The 14637-nt window shown below is 49.5% G+C and overlaps 1 protein-coding gene across 1 annotated transcript; it reads left to right on the top strand.

Annotated features, from left to right (window-relative positions):
• Positions 1–5228: 5228 nt before the first annotated feature.
• RTL9 (retrotransposon Gag like 9) lies at positions 5229–10910 on the top strand. Its single transcript, XM_004769061.2, has 2 exons — positions 5229–9341; positions 9857–10910. Exons 1-2 carry the CDS (start codon positions 5298–5300, stop codon positions 9971–9973), a joined length of 4161 nt encoding a protein of 1386 aa, XP_004769118.1. The 5' UTR covers positions 5229–5297; the 3' UTR covers positions 9974–10910.
• Positions 10911–14637: the final 3727 nt, after the last annotated feature.

Genomic DNA, 14637 nt, shown 5'->3' with positions numbered 1-14637 from the left:
CACAGACTTGAAGACAGTGTTGTGACTCTCCTGTGAGTTAAGAGCACCAGCTGAGTCAGACAGACCCGAGTGACAAGCACAGCTTCACCCTCTCGGCTGTGAGAGCTAAGGTAAGTTACTTGATTTTATTTTCTCTCCACTTCAGTTCCTTAGCTGATTTATAAAAGGGGGAGGGGGTAAAAAAAAAACCCACTTCATTGGCTTATGGGGCAAGAAATAATGTATTGTCTGCAAAGTGCTTAACACATTGCCTGGCGGGGTGAGCGTTCTGTAAATGCTGGCTATTTCCACCCCACTCCCACTCCTCTATTTATAAAGAACCGGGTGGGCATTTCAAGTGTCAGGGCTGTTGGTGAGAAAGGCGGGGCGACCAGGGAAGGCAAAAGACTCTGAAGTCAACCAGGTATTTCTTAATCCCGAGGTGGTCTATTTTCAGTTATCCGGGCGCCTGTTTGCTGGGGCTGGGGGAGAGCATATTGTTGAGAATCTAGGGAAAGGTTTATTTTCAAGAGCTGGAAAGCTGTTTGTTGACATATTGAACCGTCTCTTGTTTATTCTTATTTCCCCGAGCAGCTAGCCATGCAATCCCCCAAACTCAATTACCTTTTGTGAGGCGGCAGGAGAAAGACACCTCCTAGCTGTATTGATCAGTGCAGACTGGGCAGGACGTGAGGAACCTCAGAGATGCTAAGAAGCAATTTCTGGGCTTTTCCTGCCTTAGAAGGCCTCCCCTCTCTGTGTTCGGAGAGACACTGGCATTAATAAAATGCAAGTCCGTGCCCCAAATGGACAGAGCGTGCAGTGAGGGCCATGTCTCTCTCACTAGCCTCCTTCGAAGGAGGTCGATGACGAACAGTCACCATAGACCAGAACTTGGAATCCTGGAGTGGCCAGTGCCAGAATGGTTTTCCAACTGTAGCTCTTTGCACACACTGGGTTTTGCAAGCAATTGCATGATATGAACTCTGAATGCCATTGCAGCTAGAAAAAGTTTGGAAGGAGACACACCCAACTGTGAACAGACTCGAGGGGATAGGGGGTGGGGTAGGATCGGGACTCGCTTTATCTGCATGTAGGATTTCCAGTTTTTATTCCAAGATTATTTGTATAATTATCAGGTAGAAATAAAAGTTGGGCAAATGAGAAATTGCTTTTCAAAACAAAACAGAGCAGAACAAAATACAGAGGAAATGCAAGCCATTGGAGATATTTCTCAGAGGTCACTGCTGAGTGAGGAGCCAAGTAGTGGAAACCTTAAGTGTGTTGGGAGAGAAAAGTTGCTTGGGTCAGGGAGATGTTGGGAATCCCTAGAGAGAGCCTGTGGAAAGAGCAGGAGAGAGGGCTAGACATAGAACCCCAGGGGAACACACCTTTTTGCAAAAGAAAACATTTTTCCCCTAGAGCACCAGTAATATGGGTCCGTTATAGACAAACGAAAAAACACAGATAAGAAAAAGACAAGTAAAAATCCCCTTTAATTCCACCACTCAAGTACGGTCGCTGTTAACATTTTGCTCTGTGTCCTTCCAGACTGTATTTTTTTTTTCAGTGCAAAAATATAGGTAGTTATCTTATAAAAATCAGCTCACCAGTTTCAATGGCTGCTACTGATCCACCACAATTTGCTTAACAATTCAGTGAAGTGTGTTTTAACACCGGCATATGAGGTCATTGCCCAAATTTTATGATCCTAAACAACGGTGCTTTCTAGCTGTGTGACATTGGGAAAGCTAGTTAACCTCTCTGTGCCTCTGGTTCCCCATCTAGAAATGAAGGTGATGATCATATAGACCTCATAAAGTTGTTATGAGTAACAAATGAGACCCTGTACACAAAGCGCTTGGCACAGGGCCTGGCACAGTAAATGCTTGCTTTCCTGGTGAGGTACATAGTTGTTGCTGTTGTCGGCTTTCTGGGAGTATCTTTTGGTTTAGGGGAAAGGGAGGAGATCTGGGGTCCAACAGAGCTGTGTGCTTGTGGTCATGGCAGTTCCCCCACTGGGGCTCAGTTTTCTTCTTTGTAACATGGGAATTAATAGGACCAAGCTCACGGGGTCAAATGAGAGAATGTAAAGCCTTCAGCCCAGTTCTTGGCATGCGGGACGAGCTCAATCAAAGTCAGTTGGTGGTATTACTATTACTATTATGATTATTCTCACCATAAGTCAGCCACTGGTGGGGGTGGGAGGAGGAAGGTGGCAGTGAGTCGAATGCTTGGAGCCTTTCCAGCCACTTGTCTGATTCCAAAGAGAGGAAATGATTTTGGGGTCCTCATCCACCCAGGGCCCCAGTCGGAGCTTTGTCATTGACTAGCTCTGGGACTCGGTAGCAATTTCTCTAAGCATCAGCGCCTGCCTCGTAGGTGTTCTTAACTTAGCCCGACTGTCTGGGTAGTGTTGGTGGCTAATGGTGAGCATGGGAAGGTTTACAAATAACCTGAATGCCTCCCGCCACCAACTCTCAGATCTGCATCCCTATCTACCTGGGCTACTTGAACTTCACCTGAAGGCTTTGCCTTGTGGGGGGGCTCAGGGACCAATTCTGCCCTGCCTCTGGTGGTTAAAAGGATCATGATTCGGAAAGTTTGAGGGCTCTGGTAAACCTTTCTGCTAGTTGACCTTGACCTTGTGCCCCAGTTGTGGAAAGCAGGTGGGAGACTGCCTCTGTGAGTAAACCCTCACCTGGTAGGCTCGGGACTGGCGTGCTTTTTGTGCCAGCTGGCCGCACACTCCAGAGCCTTGGCCATCAAATTCTAGCCCCATGGTGGGGACACGGGTTGTCAGATTTCCCTCCGGGTATCTGACACGGGGGCAAATTGGCTTTTTATTATTACAGTGGCAGGCCTCTATTAATAGCACCCACGGCCCATCCTCTCAAACCCTGGTTTCCCTGCACCCAAAACCCTTGGAACTCTCCTGATCATTGCACTCAGCCTCCAGCCCCAGTTCCCCTTACCCCCCCCCCCAACACCTCCCCCTCTGCCCACACTTCCACATCGCAGCCTAGCTCCCCAGACTCCTGGGTCTGCTCAGCTGCAGAGGATATGTCTCATTTCTGTCTCATCTCTGGAATTGCGTGAATCTCCTCTTTTCTCTGGGACAGCCAGAGGGGGGCAGAGGGGGCTGGCGCAACTATTGGGGGTGAGGGGGAAAAGGGGTGGAGTTGCATAGGCCAAGTGCTAAAGCGGAGCTTCTGGAGGGCTGTCAAATGAAAGGCGGCCAGAGGCAAATGTCAGAGCCTATATAGAGGCAGGAATCTGGGACCAGAGAGACGGAGCAAGCACTAGCAAGTCAGGAGCAGTGGGGCGGGTGGGCGGGCAGGCTGGCTGGCTGGCTGGCGGGCAGGAGGGGGGCGTGGCAGGGGATAGCTAAGGGAGATTGCAGGGAACAGCTGCTGGTACTGGGTCTTACTTTAATGAACTGGCTGGGCATGGGGCATAAGTAAATTGGCCAGACCCAAAGAGCCAGGGGCGCAGAGGACATACTCTCTTCTCCCTAACTGGCAAGGTAAGATCTTTCCGGGTTTTGCCTGGTGGGGAACTGTAGCATATTCAGGGATTTTTCTGAAGATGGGAAGTGGACATCTATGAATGCTCTTTTGACTCATCTTTCCCATTGTGCTAATTATTAGGGCAACCAAAGTGCCAGTAAGAGGCTAATATTTTTCTTCCTATGCCCCCTTCTGGGGCTGTCCAGGCTGGAGATTGGTGGTGGGGATGGTGGGTGGTGGGGGTTGTGTTGGTGATGTGACTAAGAGGGAGAAAAGGCAGACAAGGTGGCTTATTCTAGCACAGTGAGATAGCACATTATGCCATAGTAGGGGGCTCTGGCATTGAACGTACCCGGCAATCTGTGTGACAGCAGGCAGGTTATTAAGCTTCTCTGGGCCTTAGTTACCTCGCTGATGAAGATGGAGTGCTGAAATCTCTTAGCGACGTTGTGGGGACCAAATGAGATGATGCGTGTAAAGTGCCTAGCAGAGTGCTTGCCAGTCAGCACATGCTTAGGAAATGTTCACTGTTAGTATTTCTGTTGCTAGTATTCTTGTTATCATTATGGAGGCACAATGCCACGAGATTGATGACTTTTGTGACATTGTCCCAAATAAGCAAGTGTTCCGTTTGTGGCATGGGCAGGCTGTGGGGGTGCGTCAACATTGTATAATGTGTGTGTTGCTTTCCAAGCTATGTGCCAAGAAGCCCCTCTTGGGGCTGCTTATGGGGGCAGACTGGAGATTGCCCACCTGTGTGTTATCGGAGAAAGTTGAAATCTGTACGTGCTATTCAAATGATGTCAGAACGGCAACTTAATGCAGCGTTAGGGATGCCAAAGTCTAGACAACACCGAGGAAGGGGTGATCGTAAGGACCATACAGTTTTTACTGTCACCGTGACCCTACTTAGCCCCAAACCCTGGCGAATCTGAGAAAGCTGGAAAATGGGAATAATAATACTATCACACAGGGTGAAAGATTCAAATGGAGTAACACTTGCAAATCCCTGTACCTTCTAGACAGTTTGGAGTTTGTGTGCAATTGCCTAAGTGTAGTGCCTGGAACACACTAAGTGAGCAACCCATGGTAGTCGTAGTGGTTGCTGCGTTTGTCAGTAATAAAAATGATAATAGGATTTTTGGTTCACAAAATGCTGTGATATTAAACAGGATTTTCAGCCCATGGATCAAATAAATGCCTTGCTTTTTCCTGAGAGGGACCTTCAGGACAATCAGAGTAGCAAAATGGGGATTAACCCCCTGGGCAGGACTCAATGAGTCCTAAGAACTAATGATCAGCCCCGGGGCAAAAAGCTTTCTCCTGCAGGTCCCCTAGTGCCTTGGCTGTGAGTGCTCTGGTGGGAGAGGGAGACTGCACTTCTCACAGTTTCCCACAATGTGGCGCTGTCGCTTCATTTGTTTTGGGACGCCGAGGCTCCTGGCTCCGGAGCTAGCCGGCATTTATAGCGTTTAGAAATGGAGAGGCTGTGCTGTGCTGGGCTCTGGGACTGAGTGGATTGGTTTGAAAAGAACAGGGCTGGAAGAGATCTTTGCTCCAGCTTTAAGTCCGTTCGCGGTTGCACAGCTCCTTTAACTTGATAGGCCCATCTCTGGTGCCACGTATTTGCAACGCGCGGAAAAGGTCCCCGTCGCCAGTCATTGGTCTACCTCCCAATCTTTTTGATACTGGCTTTTGACTACCAAACTTGTTTCCTGTTTACAGATTTTCTTGCCATTTGGGCTTCAGCACGACTCCTTGATCTCATCACTTTAGGGACTCTCTCTAGACGATCTTCATCTCGTGGCCATGGCAGACATGTCCATACCTTTAAGCTCACTCCGATTCAACAGTATGCTGAGGGAGGAAAATGTCGAGCCCCAGAACAGGGGCACGACCTTCTCTGGACCAATAATAGAGACCAGAGCAGAGGTCCAGATCTTACAGTCTCAAGTACAGCCTACAGTCTCTACATCAGTGTCAGACCCCGGAGGGATGTCTGCACAGTTGATGACATCCCCAGCCTTTGACACCATGTCTGCACCTCTAATGGGAGCATCAAATGCTGGAGCACTGTCCCCACCACTGATGCCAGCCTCGGACTCTGGGGCACTGTCCCCATTGCTCATGCCAGCTTCTGATGCGGAAGTGCTGTCCCCCTTGCTCATGCCAGCCTCAGATTCTGGAACACTCTCCCCATTGCTGTCCACTTCAGACTATGGATTAATGTCCCCGGGGCTGATGACAATTCCCGACTTTGGAACAATGTCCACAGCACTAATGACCACACCACATTCTGCAGAGATATCACCATTGGCGATGCCAGCTTCATCCTCTGGAGCGCTGTCCGCACCAATAATGAACACTCCAGCCTCTGAAGCGATGTCCACACCCTTGATGCTGGCCCCAGATTCTGGAGACATATCTTCGCTCCTAATGCCAGATATAAATCCTGGAGTGATGTCCACGCAGCAGCCAATGCCAGCTCCAAGCTCTGAAGTCATGTCACCATTGCAAATTACTGATGAAGACACTGAAGCAATGTCTAAAGTCCTAATGACTGCTCTGGCCTCTGGAGAGATATCTTCGCTGCTAATGTCAGGCACAGACTCTGAAGCCTTATCCTCACTGATAATGTCAGCCCTTGCTTCGGAAACAACGTCAACCCAGCCAATGAGCACCCAAGACTCTGCGGAAATCTCCACCCAGCTAATGTCTGGCACAGATCCTGGAGTCGGGTCTTCACTGATAATGTCAGCGCCAGGTTCTGGAGCAATGTCTGCACCAGTCCTGGCGGTCCCAGATGCCGGAGAGGTGTCCACATTGCCTAAGGTAGCTCCAGACACTGAAGCCATGTCCCCACTGCTCATGACAGCCTTAACTTCGGGAGTGATGCCCAGCCAGCTGGTGTCAGCCCAGGACTCTGGAGTGATGCCCCCACAATTAACACAAAATCTAGACCCTCAAATCATGTCTACTCCAGCAATGATAGCAGCAGCCACTGGAGACCAGTTGGACCAACTGGGACCAATGAGAGCCTCAGACCCGAGAGTGAGGTCCATATCACGAATGAAAGCTCTAGCCTCTGGCAATATGCCAACACCGCTAAAGTCAGTCCCAGACTCTCCAGACATGTCTGCACCACTGATGACAGCCACAACCTCTGGAGCCATGTCCATGGAGCAAATGTCAACCGCAGCCTCTAGAGTGATGTCCACACAGTTAACCATGGCCAGAACTTCTGGAGCGGTGTCTACAGGCTTAACAAAAGCCACAGCTGGTGAGGCAATGTCCACCCTACGAATGAGACCCCCAGCCTCTGCCATGATGTCCACGCCACTAAGGAGAGCCCCAGCCTCTATGGCTATGCCCACACAGCCAATGACAGTCCAAGCCTCTGAAACAATGTCCATGCTACAACTGTCTGCCCCAGCCTCTGGACCCATGTCCACACTGCCAATGAGAGCCCCTGTCTCTGGAGTGATATCTATGCCACAGAGAAGAGCCACAGCCTCGGGAGTGACAGCTGTGACACAAATGAGAGCCTCAGCTTCTGGAGCAATGTCCACCACGTTGATGACGGCCAAAGCCTCTGGAGCCATGTCTCCACTGCTAATGAGAGACACAGCCTCAGGAGTGATGTCCTTGCCACAAATGAGAGCTACAGCCTCAGGAACAGTGTCCAAGCCACTAACGACATCCAAAGCCTCAGAAGCAATGTACATGCAGCAAATGACAACCACAGCTTCTGGAGACATCTCCACGGTGCTAATGAGAGACACCACTTCTGGAGTTAGGTCCATGCGGCAGATGACAGACACGGCCTCTGTGGGGATGCCCACACCACTAATGAGAGCCCCGGCCTCTGGAGACATGTCCACACCACAAATGACAGCTGCAGCTTCTGGAACTATGGCCATGCCTCTAATGGGAGCCCCAGGCCCTGGAGTGATGCCCACAGCATTAATGAGAGCCACAGCCTCTGGAAAGATGCCCGGTCAGCCAATGAGCCCCCACGACTCTGGAGGGATGTCCATGTCCTTCATGAGAACCATGACCTCTGGAGGGGTCTCCCCACTGCAGATGCAAACCCGAGCCTCAGAAATGATGTCCACACCCAAAATGAGAGCCCCAGCCTCTGGGGTGCTGCCCACACCACTAATGAGAGCCCCAGATCCTGGAGAGATGTCTGCACTGCTCACCCAAGCTTCATCCTCTGGAGAGATGTCCCCACCACTTATGAGACCCCCAGTTTCTGGAGAAATGGCCACATCTCTGAGAGTCCCAGCGTATGGGGCAATGTCTACTCCACAAATAACAGCTTCAGCCCCTGGAATGATGCCCATGCCACAAATGATGGCTCCAGTCCCTGAAGCCATGTCCACACCCCTGATGAGATCCACAGCCTGTGAAGCGATGTCCATGCCTCAAATGATAGCCACGGCCACTGGAGGGGTGTCCCTGCCACTGATGAGAAGCACCACCTCTGGAGCAATGTCTGCACCACAAATAATGCCTGCAGATTCTGGAGAGATGTGCACACTATCGATGAGAGCTCCAGCCTCTGGGGTAATGTCTCCGCCACTGGTAAGAGCCCCAGTCTCTGGAATCGTGTCTGTACCACTAAGGAGACCTTCAGCCTCTGAAGCTGTATCTGCAGAGATATTGAGAGGTCCAGCCTCTGGAAAAATGGCCCCTGCACAAATGACAGCCATGGCCTCTGGAGGGATGTCCAAGCCATTAACGAGAGCCACAGCCCCTGGAACCATGCCCATGCCACTGATGTCAGCCATGGCTTCTGGAGACATGTCTGTGCCGCTAATGAAAAGCATGGCCTCTGGGACAGTGTTCACACTCCAAACAAGAGTCACGAGTTCTGGATCTACGTCCTTGCCACAAACCACATACGCAACTTCCGGAGGGATGCCTGTGCCGCCCATGAAAGCCTCAGGTTCTGGAATGATGTCCACGCCAATTCTGAGAGCCACGGTGCCTGGAGGGATGTCCGTGCCACCAGTGAGGGGCCCAGTCCCGGGAGCCCTGTCCACGCCCCAGATGGCAGCCACAGTCTCCGGAGTGATGTCCACTTTGGAAATCAAAGCCATGGATTCTGGAGAAACCTCTGCCTCTCACATCAATGTCACAGCATCTGGATCAAAGTCCATACCCCACACAACTGCCACAACAGCCGAAACAAGGAAGCCAACACCACAGGAAGTCCCATCCTTTGGCATGTTGACCCCAGCACTCTGTTACCTCTTAGATGAGCAGGAGGCAGCCCGGGGCTCATGCTCTGTGGAGGAGGAGATGGAAGTTGATGAGGAGAAGCAAATGAAGGGCTTTTTGAATGACTCTGAGAAAATGGCGTTTCTGGTGTCCCTTCATCTGGGGGCAGCAGAGAGGTGGTCCATCTTGCAGATGGAGGTAGGCAACCCCCTCTCCGATGAAAACAGATCTTTCCTGAGCAGATCACAGGGCTTATATGACTCCCTGTCCGAGATAGACATCCTCAGTGCCGTTCTTTGCCATCCCAAGCAGGGCCAGAAGTCAGTCAGGCAGTACGCCACTGACTTCCTGCTGCTGGCCCGACATTTGTCTTGGTCTGATGCCATTCTACGGACCAGGTTTCTGGAAGGACTCTCAGAAGCTGTTACCACCAAAATGGGCCGGATCTTCCTGAAGGTGGCTGGCAGCCTAAAGGAGCTGATAGACAGGTCCCTGTATACCGAGTGCCAGCTGGCTGAAGAGAAGGATTCCCCAGGCAGCTCTGGCCAGGTTCTGCTGTCAGCCTGTAAGCGGAATAATGAAGAGGCAATGGAGAATGAACTGAACTCCTATCAGCAGACTGAGGAGGTAATGATGGGGGAAACACACTCAAGGGCAGTGGTGGGGGGTGATGGGGAATGCACCCTGCTCCTTTGGGTAGAATAAGGAAGAGGTGAGTGAGTGGGAGGCATTGAACTTCTAGCCCCCAACCCCCAACCCGGAGTTTCATAGGTGGCCTGGCTATGCAGTGATTGGGGGCATATTAACCACTTTGAAGCAACGCCCCTGCCCAAGTTCCTGGGGGCGGGGAGGGGCTGATTATGAGGGAACCACCTGGGGCCCAACTCTCCAATTATCCCAAGGGAGGCATCATCTTTTTGGGGAGCTCAGTCCTACCTACAAGCACATGTGTTGTGGACCCAGGTCACTGGGGAATCTGGCCAGCCTAGTCCTCAGTCACACGTTATGTGCATGTGGTACGTTAGCCAAGTTTCTTGAACTGCTTAGTTACTGACGTTATCCAGGCAGAACCCCCCTAGCATCATAGTAAGTGTGGCTCTTACCTCTGCTGGTTTTTGTCTGTCTGTTTTTCTCACTCCCAGCACCAGCATGTTCCCAAACGCTGTTACTACCTGAAAGAGCATGGAGACCCTCAAGAGGGTCTGCATGACCACCTTCGACAGAGCACAGGCCATCACAAGGCCCCCAACAACAAGTAATGCTTTCTGGAATCTTCTCCTGTGATGTCTGACTCCGCTGCTAACTTGAGGACTGGTTCCTGGACCCATTCTATTCAGTTACATCATAAACCTTGTGGCCTTCCTCCTTCAGCCTCCCTGCTCCAAGCACAATCCCCCACCCCCTCGTAACTCCCTGATGTCTGACTTCACCTTCTCTTTTACCCCACATGCCTATGACCTGTCCTGACAATCAGAAGTGTGGACTTCGAGAGTGTTTGGTGTATGAGGTTCTGAACTCCTATTGCCATCAAGACCAGTCCTAATTCCTGGTCGAGAGAAAAGTCTAGGCAGGATAAACCATGTCCTACCTCCAAAACACCTTAGAATGTCTTGCCATGTGTCATCAGGCAAACGTGAGGAAGACCTGGTCCCATTTCACCGGGCAGGGGAGCCTGTAAAGAGAGTGATGCCCGCTCCTAAACCACTCTTTTCATATGCCTCAACTCACGCACCCAAGATGGGTCTCCAGGGCCCTTGCCATGTTTATAGTCTCCATCTTAAACTCTTCGCTTTAATCCACAATAGTAATCATAGTAGTGGCTAACATGTATTGATTATGTATTATGTGATTGGTACTGGGCTAATTGACAAGCACCATCTCACTACACTCTTATCATAACCCAACTTGTTCTTGTGTTGTCAACTTCTGACTTCTTAATCTTTTGTCTATGGCCCCTGTTTTGTTCCTCGGTGTCAAATTGTTAGCTTTGATCTTGGTGGCTCCCTCAGTAATCAAGTGCCCCCCGCTCCCCTTGGCTATTGTGCTTTGTGACCAGCACTCTTGATAAAGTTCTTGGTCTTTAAACAGGCATAGATAGTTAGAACATTCTATGAGCAGTGTTTGCCTTCAGGTGGTGGGATTGTGGGTGTTCTTATTTTCCTCTTTCTACTTCTCTGTACTTTCCAGATTCTCGCAGTAAGCATGTATTACATTTGTAATCATAAAAGTCAATAAAGTTCATTTATTGGAAAAAAAAAAAAAGGAAAAGCCATGGCTGACAGAATTTGATTTACAGAGTCCTTCATTCAATCGATATTGGTTATCTGACATGTGTCAGCCACTGTTTTAAGGACAGGCAGATAAAAACCCTGACAGAATGAAAGCTCCGTTCCAGTGGAAGGAGTGATAAGCAAGAAAAGCCGTAAGTAAGATAGACTGAAATCATGGTAAAGACCATGAAGACAAGAAATTGGGATAATGGGGACTCTGATACTAGCAGATACTAATTTATTTATTTAATAATAGCCTACGTAACTGGGTTACTCAAAGATCTTTTAAAAAAAACAGTAGGAGTGGCATGATGAGAAACACATTTTAGAAAGTTACTTTGGTGACACTTTGGAGGCAGAATAGGGGAAATGGTTAAGAGCAGTACTGAGTCCCCTGTCATAATAGTACAGGTGACCGACTTGCTGGCTGACTCGGGCAAGGGCTGGGACAGCAGGGATGGAAAGAGAGGACAGGCATCAAACACTCTCTGAGGACTCTAGTTGGCTGCTCCATTACCTTAAATGTTGGGTCTGATTCTAGGAAGAGGAAAATGATTCTCAGAAAAAACGAAGATTGGCAGACAAATTAGCAGCCCCATGGTCATATAGATAAGAATCTGGCTCTCAGGGCTGCCTGTGGATGTGTCAATCACCAGTGCTGTTGTCCCTGGAGAAAAGAGGGGACAGTGAGTTGGGAAACCTAAATTCGAGGGTGGGGAGGCAGCAGGCCTCAGGAGAACCAGCTTTCCCCTCTTTGGTCCCGTTGGCTCACAGCTCTTAGCTCAGCAAAGCACAGTCAAGCTTACTCTCTACTGAAATAGAAATGAATGTACCGAATCACAGTTGGTGTCTGGAAAATGTATGTGGGAAAGAAAATGTCTTAAAATTGAAACTTTTTTTTTTTTTTAAGAGAGGGAGAGAGAAGGAGGGGCAGAGGGAGAGGGAGAGAGAGAGAGAATCTTTTTTTTTAAAAATATTTTATTTATTCATTGGACAGACAGAGATCACAAGTAGGCAGAGAAGCAGGCGGAGAGAGGAGGAAGCAGGCTCCCCGCCGAGCAGAGCCCAATGCGGGGCTCGATCCCAGGACCCTGGGATCATGACCTGAGCTGAAGGCAGAGGCTTAACCCACTGAGCCACCCAGGCGCCCCGAGAGAGAGAATCTGAAGCAGGCTCCCTGCCCAGCGTAGACCCTGACATGGGGCTCGACCTCATGACCCTGAGATCGTGACCTGAGCCGAAATTAAGAGCTGTCCACTGAACTGAATGAGCCGCCCAGCCATCCCCAAACTGATTTTCTTATAGCCATGAACACGGAGAACAATAACAATTATTTTTTAAAAAACATTTTATCATTGAAGTATAGTTGATGTATAGTGTTATAATATTACTTTTGGGTGTATGACAACGACTCAGTGATTCTGTACATTACTCAGGGCTCATCACAGTGAGTGGACTCACCATACAATATCGTTATGATATTATTGACTACAGTCCCTAGGCCATACTTTTCAACCCTGAGACTAGTTATTTTCTAATTGGAAATCCCCTGATTCTTTTCTTTATTTTCCTCCCTGTGTTTCTGCCCTTCCCTTTTGCCTCCCCTCTTCTTTAAGCGAATGTCACTAGAGATAAATGGAACAAAAGAAGCCCAATCAGACACTGGCAGAGCCCAATGCCTGCTCCTCTACCCACCCCAAAGCTTATATTTAGAAATGTTTCAAGAGCCACTCAGCCTCTACATAGAGCTGGGCTATCATATGCCCAAGTACTTGAGACAGTTTTGTCTGCTGTAAACTGGTGTTTTAAGTTTCTCCAGGCCTCGCTGGCCTGTGGGTAAAAATAAAGTCACACGAGCAGTAAAAACTCAGATGGCACTGGCCCCTGTCCCCACCTGTGTGCTACATGACTTCAAGCCCTTGAATGTTTCCTCCAGGGATCTGTGGAAGACCCTGGCAGCTTCCCGCGTTCCGAGGTAGTCCTCTGCTCCTGTTCTCCAGTTCCCACCCTGCCTCATGGCTCTCAGCTGTCCATTTTGCCACATGAGGTTGGCTCCTCTGCCCCAGCTGCTGGTGGGTGCCTCTGGCTGTGGGAATACAGAAGCCCCTGCTGAGGTGGGGCAGGAAATGGGGCTGCCCTCCCTACTGGCAGCTTCGGCCAAAGTCACTGATGGTTCACAGGGGTGGGGATTGGGTTGTGGGGTGGTGGTAGTAATTCCCCTCTCCCGTCTGTGCCACACGCTTCCCCTTTGTCACCTGGACACTGAAGCATTGCTTTTAACCCTGTATCTCAGTGAGGCCCATGGGAGAAGAGTGGCTTCAGCGGCTTCCTATGTTAATATCTCTGAGGCCACACACCACTCCTCCTTGGTCCAGCTCAGTGCTGGCATGCTAAAGCCACCCAGTCTTCTAATCAGACCCAACCTCCAGCTCCCAGCCCCACGTCTCTATCCCTGCCCTGTGAGGCACCGTTAAGTCCACAGATCTCTTCAAAACCACTATCTTCCCTGTGAACAGACACCGGGAACTCTCTCCACACACCTAATTCTGGGCGGCCGGGTAGGTGGTGGGGAAAGCCAGTGTCACCCTGTCCTGTTGCTCTACCTTCTTGCCATTCTCCTAACCACCAGCTGGTCTCTGTTTCTGCTACAGGGACTAAGAGCATATAAAGCCTTCTCTTAAAGACCACTTTCTCCAGGCAAACACAGACTTGGACTGCCACTTAGTGATGGATGTTTCCGTTTCTGGAACTTCAAGTCTCACGTTGGGCCCAGACAAGATCCTGTGGCACTGGACTAGTTTGATCAGATCAGCCCAAATATAGGACCTTTTCCTCTCAACCTCATTCTCCAACCAGAATAATTACAACGTCCTCAGGGCCAAGTGGAGGGTAGGGTTGGTTGGGACCTCTTCAGCATCTGGTCTCTTCAGGGGTTCTATTTAAACTGTGGAGAAAGATCTAAAAGAAAATTCTTGACTGAAGACTGGCAAAAGCCACATTTTAATTTGAGTATTTATTGAGCATTGACCAGGGTCCCGAGATCTGGACTAATTTCTTTACCTGCATTGTCCCATGCCCTCTTCAAAACAACTGTGAGAGGAAGGGTACTCTTATTAACCTTATTGTCCAGAGTGAGAATCTCTGGTACAGAGAGGTTAAGTAACTGGCTCAAGGCTCTAGAGCTAAAAAGTAGCAGAGTAGTGATTTGAACACGAGCCACTAGGCTCCAGAGCCACACTCCACTATGTATTTGAAGATCATAAAGTCTGAGGGCCTGAAAAAAGTGGCCCCGATTTCCTCTTTAAACCAATAAACTCTTGAGCCCTCCAGGGCAGAAGAGATACAGCCTAGCTGACAATGGAAATCTCACACAGTCCTTCAGGAGCAAAACTGTGAACCTCTGATCCTACACACTGCTCACCCATCACTCAAGAGTCAGTGTGAAATATAGACATTTTCCAACAAAGACTGAGTCAATTCACCATTCCTACAAAAAATGCTGCTCTTAGGGCTGGGCGAAGCTTGGGGAAGCTGGCAAGATTTAGAAAAGAAGAAAGCTCCTATCCCTTGACAACCTTTGCTGAAAATTTCACTGGTCTAAGCACTAGTGTATAAACAGGTATGAAACAAATTGACTGTGGCTTTCCCATGAT

The sequence above is a fragment of the Mustela putorius genome, unplaced genomic scaffold, assembly GCF_011764305.1.
Source record: "Mustela putorius furo isolate JIRA1106 unplaced genomic scaffold, ASM1176430v1.1 tig00003901_pilon_pilon_pilon, whole genome shotgun sequence".
Classification (NCBI taxonomy): Eukaryota; Metazoa; Chordata; class Mammalia; order Carnivora; family Mustelidae; genus Mustela; species Mustela putorius.
This window is presented reverse-complemented; position numbering and strand designations above follow the sequence as displayed.

Excerpts from the sequence above, each read along its gene's own strand:
- RTL9 (XM_004769061.2), top strand. The coding sequence starts at position 5,298 with ATGGCAGACATGTCCATACCTTTAAGCTCACTCCGATTCAACAGTATG. Across the intron at positions 9,342-9,856 it reads CCTATCAGCAGACTGAGGAG|CACCAGCATGTTCCCAAACG; the intron begins GTAATGATGGGG and ends TCTCACTCCCAG.